Source organism: Schistocerca cancellata, chromosome 4 (genome assembly GCF_023864275.1).
Source record: "Schistocerca cancellata isolate TAMUIC-IGC-003103 chromosome 4, iqSchCanc2.1, whole genome shotgun sequence".
Lineage (NCBI taxonomy): Eukaryota > Metazoa > Arthropoda > Insecta > Orthoptera > Acrididae > Schistocerca > Schistocerca cancellata.
The window spans coordinates 168,075,951-168,093,345 of NC_064629.1; the positions used below are offsets into that span (position 1 = coordinate 168,075,951).

A 17,395-nucleotide genomic window follows, 5' to 3' on the forward strand; every position below is an offset into this window, starting at 1 on the left:
CGCAATACATACTTAACTCTACAGAAGGCCATTGTTGAAATGGCCAGTATAACACATCATCTTTCTTCTTACACTCTAGATCGTTTATTATGCTGTGGTTGATCCATTTAGCATAGCATTAGCATTTCAGCGTTACTAAGAAGTTCATAATGTAATTCATAAAGAATTTGTACAGTGAGAGACAACTCAGATATCGAAACAAACTATGAACTCAATGGGTTCTTTGCACTTTGATATATGGTGTTTTAGAATTAATATATCTGTAATGATTGTCATTGTAAGTATAGTAAAAGTAATCTATAGCATGTCTGTGATAGTGTGAAACATAAAATACTTCTGAAAAAATTACAATGTTATGGATTATTGGAAAAGGCAGATTATATATAGAAATAAAAACAGGAAAATGTGTGTTATTCCTATTTTCATCGCACTGAACATGGTTGTCTGGGCTTTTCGCCGTGAGGTAAGGTGTTCTGCAGAGATACATGGAATATCGACCTACATTCGTTCACTTACAATGTTACAAAAAGCAAATTATGTTATCTCTGTTGATGCTCCATGAACAGGAACAAAAATTAGTGCTAATTTTTCTACAGAAGATGTAGTTGACAATGAGCAAGGTGGCGCAGTGGCTAGCACAGTGGACTCGCATTCTGGAGGACGACAGTTCAATCCCGCGTCTGGTCTTCCTGATTTAGGTATTCTGCGATTTCACTAAATCGCTTGAGGCAAATGCCGGGATGATTCCTTTTAAAGGGTACGGCCGACTTTCTTCCCCGTCCTTCCCTAATACAATGAGTCCAATGACCTCGCTGTCTGGTTTCCTCTCCTCGCAATCCAAATGTTTCAAAATTTTTGTGTATATTTTAAGTTTTGACAATGTCCTATAAATCAGTTTAGTACATTTCAAGGATTCCATGCATTGAGAATATAATCTGGTTAAACAATGGGATGCAAGGTGTAAAAATTGTTAAGTTTTGTTGCTACAAAAAATGGCAATCTCAACTGATAACTCGGCAGACTAGGCGTATCTCCTTTGAAAACTGGTTGTTGTATAGCCTACGCCATTAATACATATTCTAGAAGATATTCTAGAAGCTTTTAATGGGTTAGATATCAAATTAATAAACTTCAAAAATAATAAGAAACATGAAAAACAGGGACGATTGATGACACATCAAAATAACGGCAGGACAGTAAAACTTAAATATTTTACGAAGATTTTTTTAGAAGATTCCACTTTTAATTTCGGTTCTTAAATAGTATTCATTTATCGTGAAAATTCCGCTACCTAGTATCTAGTTTGTGTGTCGTTTCTTAGAATCTGTTACCAGGAGATAAATTACTACAACATTCTCAACTCGAGACTTCCGATCTTAACTTTCTTTCTAAAGTCGATTTTGCAATTTAAATATATCGAAAACACATCAAATGACAGCTATGGTATAGCCGACTGGTTCCGTATAAATGCATTAGACCTCTTTGGTGTAGCCTGTGTAGTGTTTTGTTTGTTGTGCACATGTTTTTTTCAAAAAATTGTATACACTATAAACAAGGGGTTTAGTTTAAAATGGACTATATTAGACCTTTAGAACTGCAGCAATTGTTGGAGTACTTTTCTAAAAATACGTACCGTGCAAGGGAATCGGATCCGAAGGTGAGAAAGTTTAGTTTTCTTCTAGTCAAACTGGCTGTGTTTGTTGTCGTATTGCAAAAATCTGGTAATTATAGAGAGCTATGCAGAGTTTTGTGATTTTTGAGAGGGAGCTAACAGAATCGTACCGTAAAGTACGAGTGTATATGTAACTTAAGATTTATTTTTTCGTGGTAGGCATTATTTTTGTGTCCTGTGTGTGAAACAGTATGGTTACCTTAAGTTTCTGCACTGTATACTTGATGGTTTTGTTTGTTACGTCGGAAGATGGGGAAGGATGCAGATATGACCGTCATCTGATAGCACTGGTGAAGCGAATAACAAAATTAGTTGGGGAGCACCAACCCAGTTATCCCTATTCTTATTGTGACAGAAAAATTCTGTACAATTCATTGAAATTATATTAGGAGATAAAGACGTGGAAACTATGTGGCTGCCATTTTTGTTAATACACAATTATTTCTCCACGTATTGAGAGAGATGTCAGGAGCATTTGAGCAGAATGTCACAAATGCACATAAACACTTTTTTATGACAAGTTTCGTGATTCTTAACACATGGCCTTTGCCATTCTCAATACATGGCCTTTGAAGTAAAAATAAATAAAATTCAACTCGTCAAAACGCTTGTTAATAAACTCATTATTGTTCATGATATGTCAACGTACAATTTTATTTGGGTACGTGATGTGTCAAAAGTTGTTTTTCTTAGAAGGACGAAAGTAGTCGCCTTTAGTATGGTTTGGATATGCAGGATTTCGTTGTACCTTTAGCCTACTAAATTTCATAGACGGAAAAATCAGTGTTGTACAAATGTAACTAGATTAGTGGTAACTAGGTACATGCTAGATGATGGACAATTGTCCCCTATTGTTTTTTCATATATCTTTCTTTTATCCATTTTAGCCCTATATATTCAGTCTCTCTCCCCCGCCCCCCCTTCTTTTCCTCCCTCTGACTTTCTCAGTACCACAGAACACTTTTTCAATAGTTGCATTAACTAGTCTACAGTTGTGAAATATACATATTTGTGTATGTGTGTAAATGCACGGATGCATGGTTATGCCTTACTTTAATGTACCATTATGAGTGACACATACATGGCAATTAATAGTATTGAACCATTTTTGGGTTAGAATGTGGTGTTGGACACCCTACCTCCCACCCCAGTGACATCTTGGTTGTGGTGACAGACTCATCTGTAGTACATCAAATGTTTATGCTAAGTTTAAAAGTGACAGTTTGTTTGGGAGTTGTTGGAGCCAACAAATATTAAAGCCAAATAAATATTGTGGCAACAAAACACTACTGCCATTTGCAATCCCCTAGCCAGCCACTGTGGCTGAGCGGTTCTAGGCACCATGCGGCTGCTATGGTCGCATGTTCGCATCCTGCCTTGGACATGGATGTGTGTGATGTCCTTAGGCTAGTTTGCCTTAAGTAGTTCTAAGTCTAGGGGACTGGTTACCACAGATGTTAAGTCTCATAGTGCTTAGAGCCATTTGAACCATTTTTTGCAATCCCCTGTCCATTTTGCTGACCAATGTCATGATATTTCCCTCCACTTCGGCCCTTTCATTGTCTATGCCTGGACATCTTTGCATTTTTGAGGTAGGCTAGTTTGAATTCTTAGAATGAAGTGGTTGTGATATAGTGCAAATTGGCAAACAAGCAGTGCGTGTTTAGTTGATCAGCATTGTAGAAGCCATAAGTCAAATGCTCAGACCCACATGGGATTTTACAGTAATGGTTGACAGAAACTTATTGCTTTGAGTGTGACGAGAATGTTTGTATCACATTGAAGTGTACGAAATCAGTTTATGGATGGACCTCTCTTTGTTTTGTAACTACACTGTATGTCTTCATTGGTGTGGGCAGTGGTGATTTAATAAGAGACTGTGCACAGCAATAGTTCATTCTGCTGCAGCATTGTCTGCAGGACTGGCCACAGACTTGATGGAGTTGTCAGATGGAGATAAATGCATTGTGTGACCATTGTGACACCTCCCTACGGTCAGTGTGTTTGCAGTCACCAATGAGACAGAAAATGCTAGATTTTGTGTAGGTCTCTTTGAGAATCTGGAAAAAATAGAAAGACACTGTGTAGGAGAAAATTTTATAACTTGGGTCTTCACGCACATTGAGCATTAACTGTTTCACCACATCAGATTGATTGTGCCATAAAATGTTCTATCTGTATTTGATCTCATGGGCTTACACACAAAATATGCTGCAGCTTGCAGTCATAAATAAAGAGGGCAGAAGGAATGAGAATCTGTCATTCAATTAGTTAAACATTTAGTAAGATGCTCATTGAACATATGGAGTTCTTATAGAGTCTTTGTGTTGTTTTCAGGTATCACCATTGTCTAGAATATGATTTGAGTTACCTCATTGCTGATATTTCTGATTGTTTGGGTCAGCCACACGCAGTTTTTGAACTGCTTTGTTTGATCAACATAATTAAACCTGTATGAATTTTGTACTTATATTAAGGCCACTGGAAGTGTTCTCACAGCATTTAAATTATGTGACATGAAAAGTAAATGAATAAAATATGTTCAGAAAATAAAACTTATCCCATAGTCTGAAATCTAAATTTATATTTTACTTTATTGTTGTAAGTGTTGTGATGTAGACATGATGACTGGAAGGGAGGCCAACATATGAGGGCTAATTACACTTGAAATTGACGATTATTTAAGTTAAATGTGTACTGACCCTGAATGTTTGCATTTTACATCAGGTGAGATGCGTCAGCTATTCTTACACAAGCAATCATTTAATCTAAAGACAGTAATATAGATCTGTGTGGAGCTGTGGTTAATACATTGTACTGTTATTTGGCAGGGGAAGTCCTCATATTTACATCTGGCCACCCTGATAATAGGTTTTTCCGTGATTGACCTAAATCACTAAGAGTAAATTATTTCCAGCTCTTGTACTCCCTAGAACGAAAGGATGTAAAAGGCCCATTATATGACATGAGGCATCCCTGTTTTATTCGCATGCACAACTAGATCATGTCCTCAAGGATTTTGTTGTTGTTGTTTAGGTTATACATGTTGTTGCAGTATCCCTACTTGTATTTTTTGCATCAATGGCTGTATCTATATACACATTTTATTGCTGTGTTACAAAATGCAGAAACTTGAGTTTTAAGATCTTCCACACCCAAAAAACACCTATTCCTGTGGAGGCCCTATAATTTTTTGTCTTTTATTTTGATAATGTTTTGATATTTATGTTATTAGTGACATCACCCATGAGCCAATTTACAAGACTAGTCAGTCACCATATTGAAATGTCATTGGTCTATTGGCATGGTATTATGTCATCCGCTAATCCTGGTGTACTCTATGTGTTTAGGATAAGATTTTAAAAATCTATTTGTGTTATTTGTAGTGTACCTGTAGCAGTATTGCTAGATTCAGTGGTTGTTGAGTCCCACTTGTAGAATATCGTCTGTCTAAGGTGTTCTCAGAGTTAAAGTCCACTTGTCCACTGTGAGTCAGTGTATGGAATGTTAGAGATCATCAGCTTCTCGCCAGTGCTTTGACATTTTTACACCAATATTCTTTCCTGTTATGATCTGAAACTAAATCTAGTGTTTGTACATAAACTTTCATTAGAACACCTTACCCGTTCTTTTAATAGTGCTTTATGACATGCACAGTATTTGCAATTAATTGTTTTTTTACCTGAAATGTCTTTAGTGCTAAACAATTTTTCTTAAAGATTCTCTTTATTTCTGTTGCTAGCACTGAGAGGCAAATAGAAATTGATGGCATATTAACACCAAAATTTAATTTATTCTACATGCAGTTTACAAAATAGAGGGTTTAACAAATTAGAGACAAGTGAAAACTTCAACTCACAGGGAGGCTTACCTTATGGAGTCCTCAGATTGTATATGGTAGAAACCGTAGAAGACTTTTAGTAGTAACATATCTTTAAAACTATCATCTGCACAGCATTGTAGCTCTAGGATTTTTTTAATTTCATCTATGCATCACAATATGGATGAGAATTAGATGGAATTGTCACATTATTTAGTACATGATATTGCCATTTTTGCCTCCAGAGGGTATGTTGCTGTACTGTACAGTTAAATCATGATGGCATTCTGTCAGGAAAATATTCTACAGGTGAAGTTGTCCCCCATGCAGATCTTAGGACAGGAACTACTCAGGAGGATGTTGTCATCAAGAAGAACAAAGCTGTCATTTTGCAGTTTGCAGCATGGAGTGCTAGACCTCTTAGTCATGTACACACATCAAAAAAAAGTTTTGCATTGCTTTGGTTCCCAGAACTCCTGGAGATATATGTTGACTGTGTATATTGTATCACAGACACAGTCCCTTTGACTATTCAGAGATGTCACTAAACCCGCCCAAAGATGTAAACAACCATGCATAAGCAGCACCTATTAGACCGAGGGGGCCCAACAGCTAATCATTTCCAGTAATTCCACCAGGAAGGAGGTACACAGCTCATGTTGTCTGTAGTTCAACCATGGCTAGACAGCCAATACCATGGTTTGATCGCGTCTGCAATGTTACTTTGTGCCAGGAAGGGCTCTCAACAAGGGAAGTGTCCATGCGTCTCAGAGTGAACCAAAGTGATGTTGTTCGGACATGGAGGAGATACAAAGAGACAGGAACTGTCAATGTCATGCCTCGCTCAGGCCGCCCAAGGACTACTACTGCAGTGGATGAGGGTCGACAGAAGCGTCTGATCCCACGCGTCGGCTTTTACCCGTGACGTAAGGGTGTTGTCGTGTGTGACGTCATGATGGCTCAGAGTTTGGTTTGTGAGTGTGGCGTGTTTGTAGATGTCGTCGTGTTGTGGTTTGTCGTGCTCTCTGGTGGTATGTTCAGGGTTTTCGTTTGTGTGGTGTAATGGGCTCAGTTTGCTTTTGCTCATTATCCAGAATTGTTAGAGTGTCGGCTGTGTTTGTAGTGGAATTCGTTTCAGTGGGTTAATGATTTTTTGTGATGGTTAATTTAGTGTTGTTCGCTATACATCATGTGGTAATTTTAGTAAAATTAATCGGTTGTTGTTTTTGTTCGGGAATGGATATGACGGATAAAATTAACAGTGTGCAGGTCAAGGGAAGTGTTGGATCCAAATGTGTGGCTGTGTATGTTGATATTGGTATCGGGAGATGTTTTTGAGCTATATTGGCCAAGGGAAGTGTTTGATCCTAATTTATGGGATCGGGAGCTGCTGTTGAGCTGTATAGGTCAAGGGAAGTGTCCGATTCCAGATGATATTGTGTTTAGTGGTATTTGGGGAGTTTTGTGATTTCGGTTTTTTTTGTCGTTTTGTGTGGGGGTGGGTGTCTGAATGTGTTTATATTTAGTTTGCCCCCACCCAAAAACACCCCATTTCCGGCGTTTGTCCCGTTAGTGCCATTAGGCTTTTTGTGGAAAGTGTCTGTGTTTGTTCTTCGATGTATTTTCGTCCTCATAATGTGTACGTACCGACTTTATATGCCCCATATTGGAATTGTAGTTTATGATCGTTTCCGCCATATTTGTGACGTCAGGGTCAAAGCAGACGGGCGGGATCGGACACTTCCATATATCCGTGGATGACCACTACCTAGGGATTATGGCTCCGAGGAACCCTGACAACAATGACACCTTGTTGAATATTGTTTTTCGTGCAGCCACAGACCATCGTGTTACAACTAAAACTGTGCGCAATAGTCTGCATTTTGCGCAACTTCGCTCCCGACGTCCATGGCAAGGTCCATCTTTGCAACCACGACACCATGCAGCGTGGTACAGGTGGGCCCAACAACGTGCTGAATGGACCGTTCAGGATTGGCATCACGTTCTCTTCGCTGGTGAGTGTCACATATGCCTTCAACCAGATAATAGTCAGAGACCCGATCATGCAGAATGCCTTAGGCGCACTGTCCAGTGAGTGCAGCAGGCTGGGGGTTATGTGCTGTTTTGGGGTGGCATTATGTGGGGCCAACGTATGACGCTGGTGGGCACGGAAGGCACTGTAACGGCAGTAAGTTATGTGAATGCCATCCTCCGACCGATAGTGCAACCATATCGGTAGCATATTGGCGAGGCATTTGTCCTCGTGGATGACAATTCGTGGCCCCATCATGCACGTCTTGTGAATGACCTCCTTCAGGATAACGACATCGCTTGAGTAGAGTGGCCAGCATTTTCTCCAGACGTGAACCCTATCAAACATGCCTGGGATAGAATGAGAAGGGCTGTTTATGGATGACGTGACCCACCAACCACTCTGAGTGATGTACACCGTTGAGGATTGGGACAGTCTGGACCAACAGAGCCTTGATGAACATATGGATAGTGTGCCACGACGAGTACAGGCATGCATCAATCCAAGAGGACGTGCTACTAGGTATTAGAGGTACTGGTGTGTACAGCAATCTGGACCACCACCTCGGAAGGTCTCACTACATGGTGATACAACATGCAACGTGTGGTTTCCATGAGCAATAAAAATGATGGAAATGATGTTTATGTTAATCTCTATTCCAATTTTCTATATAGGTTCCGGAACTCTCGGAACCTAGGTGATGCAAAACTTTTTTTGATGTGTGTAGATAGGTTAGAGATTTTAAAAAGGAGATGGATAGGTTTAAGTTGAATATAATGAGTATTAGTGAATTGGGTAGCTTGGAAGGGCATGACTTCTGGTCAGGTTAGTGCAAGGTTATCAACACAAAATCAGGTAGAGATAATACAGGAGTAAGTCTGATAATATGTAAGAAAACAGAACTTTACGTAAGCTGCTATGGAGAGTATAATTAATGCATTATTGTACCCAAGTTGGACACAAAGCTAACAGCCACTATGGTTGTACACGTTTATTAGCCTAGTAGCTCCGCAGATGATGAAGAGATTGACAGAATGTATGGTGAGGTAAAGAAAATTATTCAGCCATTTAAAGGAGATGAAAATTTAATTATGATGGGTGATTAGAATTTGGTAGTAGGAAAAGGAAGAGCTGGAAAAATAGTAGTCGAACATGAACTGCAAGAAAAGAATGAAAGCAGAAGCCACGTAGTAGAATTTTATACAGAACATAATTGAATCATACCCAATACTTGGTGTGAGAATAATGTAAAAATGTTGTGTATGTGGAGGAGACCTAGGGACACTGGAAAGTTTCAAATTTATTATATGAAGGTGTGCTGAAAAGTAATGCTTCTAAAATTTTTAATGTGAAAACTTTTAAAACTTTTTCAATGAAACAAACATTATTAATAGTCTATGTCTCTCTTCTTCATGTCTACATATTTGCAGTTCCGTTCCACTAGAGATATCCAAATTGTGGCACATAACATGGCGGTGTGTAACCTAACTATGTAAGTGCAAGAGCAACAGTGTGCAGTAATCAAGTTTCAAATTTTAACAGTTCATCCACACATGGAGCATCCTCTCCTCCAGCATACCAATGCCAGACCACCTTCGAGCAAACACTGCGACCTCTACAACAATCTGACGCCTTGGGTTAACTGTCATCGATCATCCTCCACACAGTCCCAACTTGGTCCCATACAATTTTTATCTGTTTCCTAAACTTATGGAACACCTTCGAGGACCTCACTTTGATAGTGATTAAATGGTGCAGGCAGAGGTGAATTTATGGCTCTGTCAACAAAGTCAAGTGACAGTATCGACAAACTGGTCTCTCATTGGGAGAAATGTATTCATTGCCAGGGCGACTGGTGAGAAATAAATATGAAGGCATGAAGAATAATGATGCAGAATATTAATAACAGATGTTCCATTTAAAAAGCTTTAAGAGTTTCCACATAGAATAACTCTATGCATCACTTTTCAGCATGCCCTCACAAAAGGTAGGAAAGAGTTTTCAAAATCAGCTGTGACAAAACTGCTCTACCTTGTGTGCAAGATAATATGACACAAGATATGTGCAAGATATATGCCCAACTAATATGGGCTCCTTGATGAAAAAGAATTGTGGGAGGGCAGGGGGTGGAGAACAGGAATGACAAAGTTAGACCTCTCGGAAAGATTTGTCCAGTTTTACATTGAAACTTGTGTGACTAACACATCTAGATGAATTGAGGAAGCTGGTGTAGGGAAGACTTCTTTATATTACTTAAGAAGAGACCAATTTTAAAATGCCTGCCTATTAGATTGCTATAACGTATTTACCTTCACTGGTAACACTGTTCTCTTCATTAGGCTAGATAAAGTGTGAGGAGGCACAGTATTGTTGGAGGGCTCCGTGATGACTCTCCATCTTCATAAGACGTTACACATCAAATTATTCCTTTAGATAATTAATTTGTCATTGTTCTCTCTGGGTGAAAACAGGAAGATGTGTAAGAGAAACTTTTTAAAAAGTGTAATATGTAGTTGAGTCAGATTTTGAAATAAGCATGATGGTGGTGGGGCATTTTCTCATTGGTAAGCATTTAGTAAGAAAATGGTAGAATTGTTCAGCAAGAACTGATCCAGTCATCACGGGTTGGAAATGGGTGCACTGAATGCCGAGTCAAAGTATGCGCATATGTTGCAGTGTCTTGAGCACCTGCGATGTCACAGCAGCTTGAGTATATAAGGGGATACCAACAGCCACTAGATAACTGCCAAGCAGTGCTCAATCGAAAACCAGTTGACATGGTTGGAAGCCTGAGGACGTTTTATTCAAATTAGTGTATCAGTTGAGCAGATTGGCAATAAATGAACAACATTCCACCCCACCCAGTATATCATAGTGGGCTGTCTGTAGCAGTCTGTGTTAGGATTGTTTATTAATCATGCACTTGAGCCCTAATAGAGGCTAGTGTGAAGAGTGGAGCAACTATACTCTACCTCTCATATAGACTGCAGCACCCAGAGAAGTGCAGTAATTGAAGTAGTAATTGAAATTGCTTTATAAAGTAAAAGACCAGTGTAATGGCATATCTACCTATACCATAGATGCCAGTTTGCATAAAAAGTATGAAGTTAAAAATATGTTGGGCAATGATGGTTGTTCAACCTCACAACTGCTTATTTCCCCCCGTCCCTCCCCCACCTCCCGCCTCTGTGATTAGAAATGGAATTGAAGAGAGAGAGAGAGAGAGAGAGAGAGAGAGAGAGAGAGAGAGTGTGTGTGTGTGTGTGTGTGTGTGTGTGTGTGGGGGGGGGGGGGGGGGGGGGGATGCAGTGTGGCAGTAAAAGGTTCTGCGATAATGGATTTGATACTGTTTTGAAGAACTGTTCAAATATTGGGGCTAGTGTCCGAAAAGAGGAATCATTTTGAAAGAAATGTAGCTTGAAATGTTAACATTAAATGTGTTGGTTGTAACTGATCCTGCTGACTATTTTTACTATACCTGTAGGAACCGATGATGTATTTTTCACAGTGGAGAACTGTTGATTGCTCATTATCACTAATGATTTTACTATTTTCTGTTCAGGCTCCAGCATTCTAATCATGACTTGCTACTGCAATTTAAGCTTAACGTGTTATGGGAGTGAATGTGTTAGTTGTTTTAGATTCTCTTAAGAGAACACACTATTTGTGGATTTTAGTCTCCATCATTATGTCTTTAATCTAGCCAAACAAGTTTTTTCCAGTTTCATTAACACTATCCTTGGGTAATTGTATTTGATAGCCTCCATGACCATCACAGAGCCTCTCATTGATGACCACCTATTTACTTTGTAGCCTGGCCACCCAAAACTGGAGTTGCACTGTATGGACTAATGTTGGAAATATGGTAATGTGATTAACTGAACTTTACTACTTTGTTATTCTGAGCTGGCATGGTTATACTTCACAAAGGGCTGTCCAACTGCTGCACTTCTTTGCGATATAGAGCAGATGCTAGTAATGCATTTCCTTTTCAAGTTGGAGGCAGCCAAGGGGATGCTGGGAATTGTGATTTAGTAGTCTGATAATGTACACAATCTAAATCATTTGATTAAAGTGCAGGAGACTCGTCAAATTTGTAGTACAACTTCACCACTACTAGAGAACAGCTCACATTAATAACAGTATCATGATGATGATTAATACAGTTTTGTCAAAGGAAAAAATCTAATACTAACTTACACTTTGCTCAAATTATCAGTTTATCCTCCATTAATTCTTCCACCAAATAGTAGCATTTCTCTCACAAAATGTCCTGCAGCCTTAATTTTAAGTGATCAGGCTTTATATTTAGAGGTATGCTTTTGCCTGTTAATTTAGTATATAGTTTCATCACCACATACTGGGCAGACTGTGAATATAATTTCCAGTACTGTGCGGGAAGCATAAATTCTTTCATTCTTTTGTTGTCTGTGTGCATAAAATGATTCTCATCAAATAATTTTTGTCTGGTGTATACTAACCTTAAAATTTCATAAATGTAAAAGGGAGGGAATAGTTAGGATTTCTTTTTACTAAAGTAATGGTTGGCAAAATTATCTTGCTGTGCAGTACACATGTATCTGACAATTTTCTCCTACAACTCGATTATCCAAGACACTATTTGAACTTCTCCTGAAAACTAAACCATACCTAATGACAAGATTCAACTTAACAGTGATATGGAATTTTTCGTGTGCTTAAATCAATAGCATTTGCCGGTATCTGCATTCCAAATGCAAAACTGCTTAATTTATTTGACAGGAACTCAGCATATGTAACCCTGATTTAGTTCTTTTCCATATTTATTCCAAGGAATTTACCTATGACAACTTCTCCCGTAGGTTGGTTGATATGCTGTATTTTAAGCTCCACACGTTTTGGATGTTTGGGTTTAGTCACTGGCATGACATTGTCTTGTGGAGTTGCTGAGTACTTCAAAACATCTACATAACCATGGCTCCAATTAGGCTATGTAAAAGGCGTCGCCTACATGGACAGGAACTGGTGTTCAAACTGTACATTGTTCCCAAAGCCCGTATACTCAGGATACCACAGGATTCTGAAACAGCAACAAGTGAGCTGCAAATCGGGCATCAGTCTTTGTTTTCCAGAGACACTGGCCAGGATTCGACGAAATGACTAAAAAGATATGACTGAGTCACCAAATATAATAGGTGGGATGGCCCTATGTGTTTGGAAAATATGTGCATTTACTTGGACAGCACATACCAGCATTGGTTAGAGCTTGGGACAAGTTCCAAGCCACATTGAAGAAAACATTTGGTGATGACAATCAACAGTAAATTAGAGTAGCAGAACAACACTTGCAGAATGGGACTCAACATTACAGGAAAATGATACAGATATACATACAGAATATTTTGGCCCTGTGTCACATTGTGAATCCAGATGTGAGAGAAGCCAACAGTCTCATACTTGACGAAAGGGCTTGCGGAAGACATGTACCAAGCTCTTCTGGTAAATGATGTCATAACAGCTGAGGAATTCATTAAGTGGTGCCAGTGCATTGGGAAACTGTAACAGAAAAGAGTGACAAATGAAGTATTGTTGACACCCAAATGTGGTTCCTATGGCAGTTGTGGTAGACCACCATGAACTCGACAGGTTGTAAGAGAAAATGTACAACACTTTTATGGCAACTAGAACTGTTGGACTGAGGAAGCGAGAGGTAGCAGCCGTAACTGTCAGTGCCATACATCAGGAAGTAATAGAAGTAGTGTGTCGATCTTTAGCACCAATCTCTATCACCAGTAGAACATGCCAGAAAGATTGGATGTGGCTAACTGTGTCTCGTGTTACAGCCATCAAACGACAACATAGAACATAGCCATGTAGGTTGAATCAACTCCACAAAGTATAATGCCACACAGAAGGAGAGACATGTAGAGGATAGAGGAAAATACACTAATGCGTTTCCATTGTGGCCATCCTAGACATATATATGCTAAGATGGTATCTGTTCTTTCGTACATGTCAGATACCATCGGTGACCATGCAGCTCGTTAGAATGAAATTACAATGAAATGAACACCCTTAGCTGCTTCATGCACAAAAGTCACAGAGATGAATCTGTCCGGGCAGTAGCGGACTTGGGCCAACTTTTTTGTAGTGTTAAATGTTTATCATTGTTAGCTAAAGAAGAAATCATTTTGAGGCACTGAGCACCCTGTGGGTGATATCTGATTGTGGAAAACCAGTGGAGACTTAGTATTGGAGGTGATATCATGTTGCGACATGTTCTGCAGGATAACTACTACATGGTACCACAGATGAATGGTCCCACAGAACGCTTTAGTAAGATGTTGACAGATATGCTCTCGGCATACATTGGTGTTCGACAGAGATTTGGGTACTATACTGAACATCATCACATTTGTGTACAACACAGTGCGGCAAAACACCACAGGCTTCATTGCATTTTTTTCTGCTTCACAGTTGCGAGGCTGAAATGACAAAAGATAAACTGTTCCCGTTTCAACTAGATGATACTCAGGATAACTATGTGAAACGCATCCACATCATCACTAAGACTGAATGAAGGCAGCTTGCTTGCATACAGACCATGAATGCCCGGCCGAACGACCGAGAGTGCAGTGTCAAACTTTGGCCAATGGGATACTGCCCAGGATACTTGGTACGAATTTTTATGCCTGCATGGAAAGTGGGACTGTTGGACAAATTACTAAAGTGCTGTTTTGAGCTGTACCATGTCCTTCATTTTATATCAAATGTCACATATGAAATCAAGGATTATGACCCTTCATCAAGAAGAAAAAGCACAGAGACATCACCCACACCCTCACAGTCTCATGATCATGTAGTCCTCTAGTGGAATTGTGGCAGTTTTTCCCACCACCTGGCTGAGCTATGGCAGCTGTTAAGCTTTACACCTGCTTTCTGCATTGCCCTCCAGGAAACCTGGTTCCTGGCAATGCGGACACCTGTCTTCCACAGTTATAAGGGATATTACAGGAACTGTAGTGACTATAATTGAGTGTCAGCTGGAATTTGTGTTTATGTCCTAAACTCAGTCTGTAGTGAACCGTGCCCCTTCAAACCCCTCTTGAAGCTGTGGCTGTCAGAATACAGACGACACGGGAAATAACTGTCTGTGGTGTATATCTTCCTCCAGGTGGTGCAGTACCCCTGAATGTATTAGCTGCACTGATTGATCAACCCCCTAAACCTTCCCTACTTTTGGGAGATTTTAACGCGCATAACCCCGTGTGGGGTGGCGCCATGCTTATTGGCCAAGGTAGGGAGGTCGAAAATTTACTGTCACAACTCGACCTCTGCCTCTTAAATACAGGTGCCCCCACACATTTCAGTGTGGCACATGGCACATATTCGGCCATTGATCTCGCAGTTTGCAGTCCTGGTCTTCTCTCATCTATCCACTGGAGAGCACATGATGACCTTTGTGGTAGTGACCACTTCCCCATCTTCCCGTCACTCCCACGGCGTCATGCCCATGGATGCCTACCCAGATAGGCTTTAAACAAGGCAGACTGGGAAGCCTTCACCTCCACCGTCACCGCTGAATCTCCCCCACATGGTGCCATCGCTGTTGTCTTTGAGCAGGTCACTACAACGATCGTTTCTGCGTCAGAAAACGCGCTCCCTCGTTCTTTAAGTGCCTCCCCCCCCCCCCCAGTTCCCCGTGGAAGACAGTCCTTTGGTGGTAGCTGGAAGTTGCTGAGGCAATTAAAGAGCATTGGCGAGCTCTACAGCTACGTAAGTGGCACCCTTCCCTAGAGCACTTAATAGCCTTTAAGCTGCTCCCTGCCTGCGTTCACCAGCTTATAAAATGACGCAAACAGGAGTGTTGGGAGAAGTAAGTGTCAACCATTGTGTGCCATACGTCACCTTCCCAAGTCTGGACAAAGATCAGATATCATTTTTGGTACCAGACCCCAACGGGTGTCCCTGTCATTAACATCAATGGCGTGTTATCTACCGACACAAACGCGATTGCTGAGCACTTTTCGGAGCACTATGCTCGAGCCTCTGTGTCGGAGAACTACCTCCCAGCCTTTCGCACCTTCAAACGGTGGATGGATAGGTAAGTCCTCTCATTCACTACATGCCACAGTGAACCCTATAAGGTCCCATTTACGGACTGGGAGCTCCGCAGCGTCCTTGCACATTGCCCTGGCACAGCTCCTGGGCCAGATCGGGTCCACAGTCAGTTTATTAAACGTCTTTCGTCTGACTACAAGTGACATCTCCTCGTCATCTTCAACCGGATCTGGTGTGATGGTGTCTTTCCATCACAATGGCAGGAGAGCACCATCATTCCAATGCTCAAACCCGGTAAAAACGCACTTGATATGGATAGCTACTGGCCCATCAGCCTCACCAGCTTTCTTTGTAAGCTGCTGGAACGTATGGTGTGTCGGTGATTAGGTTGTGTCCTGGAGTCATGTGGCCTACTGGCTCCGTGTCAGGGTGGCTTCCTCCAGGGTCACTCTACCACTGATAATTTTGTGTCCCTCAAGTCTGCCATCCGAACAGCCTTCTCCAGAAGCCAACATCTAGTTGCCGTCTTTTTTGACTTAAGTAAAGCATACGGCATGACGTGGCAACATCATATCCTTGCCATATTGTGTGAGTGAGGTCTCCAGGGCCTGCTCCTGATTTTTATCCAAAACTTCCTGTCGCTCCGTACTTTCTGTGTCCAAGTCAGTGCCTCCCTTAGTCCCATCCCCCTCCCCTCTATTCAGGAGAATGGTGTTCTGCAGGGCTCCGTATTGAGTGTGTGACTATTTCTAGGGGCTATTAACGGTCTAGCAACAGCTGTAGAGCCGTCGGTCTCACCTTCTCTGTATACGGATGATTTCTGCATTTTGTACTGCGCCTCCAGTACTGGTGTTGCTGAGCAGTGCCTACAGGGAGCCATTCACAAGGTGCAGTCATGGATGGACTCTAGCCCACAGCTTCCAGTTTTCAGCCGCGAAGTCGTGTGTCGTGCATTTGTGTCGACATCACACTCTTCATCCAGAACCAGAACATTACTAAGGTAATGTGGAGTCATATGAGGACTGGTTATCGACGCCCGATTGACTTTGCTACCTTACCTTCGTCTGCTTAAGCGGAAGTGCTTGCAGCACAGCAATGACCTCTGCTGCCTGAGCAACACCAATTGGGGTGCAGATCTCTCTACACTGCTGCAACTCTACAGAGCCCTTGTTCAGTCCCGCCTTGACTATTTGAGTCTGGTTTATGGTTCGACGGCACCCTCAGAGTTGCGTTTACTCGACCCAGTGCATCACTGTGGCATTCGCGTAGCGACGGGAGCTTTTAAAAAGAGTTCAGTGACCAGTGTCCTAGTGGAGGCCAGACTCCCTCCATTGAAGGTTAGGTGTGCACAACTGCTCACCAGTTACGTTTCACACATTTGTAGTTCTCCTGTGCATCCAAATTACCGTCTCCTTTTCTCAACCATGGCGGTTCATCTCCCCCCATCGGCAGCCCAGGTCAGGGCTTACGATTTTAGTTTGCGTCCGGTCCCTTCGGTTTGAACTGGAGTCCTTCCCGTTACCACCCCTCCTTGAGGTCCATTCACGTACACTTCCATGTTGTACACTTAGGCAGCAGATTATTCTGGACCTTTCGCGTGGCCCTAAGGACTCCGTTAACCCTGCGGCTCTCCATTATAACTTCCTCTCGATTCTCAGCATGTACCGGGGCCATCAAGTGGTTTACACCGATGGCTAGATGGCTGTTGATCGCGTAGGCTTTGCATGTGTTCATGGAGGACATATTGAACAGCACTCCTTGCCAGACGGCTGCAGTGTTTCCACTGCAGAGCTGGCAGCCATATCTCATGTTCTTGAGCATGTCCGCTCAT

General features: G+C 41.3%; 1 protein-coding gene across 1 annotated transcript in view; it reads left to right on the plus strand.

Moving 5' to 3' along the window:
- The first annotated feature begins 1,484 nt into the window (after positions 1 to 1,484).
- LOC126183230 (myotubularin-related protein 14) overlaps positions 1,485 to 17,395 on the plus strand; it is a 175,422-nt gene continuing 159,511 nt past the window's right edge. The window contains exon 1 of the mRNA XM_049925014.1: positions 1,485 to 1,657. Coding sequence (XP_049780971.1) covers positions 1,571 to 1,657 — 87 coding nt within the window. The 5' untranslated portion in view covers positions 1,485 to 1,570. The remainder of the gene's footprint in view (positions 1,658 to 17,395) is intronic.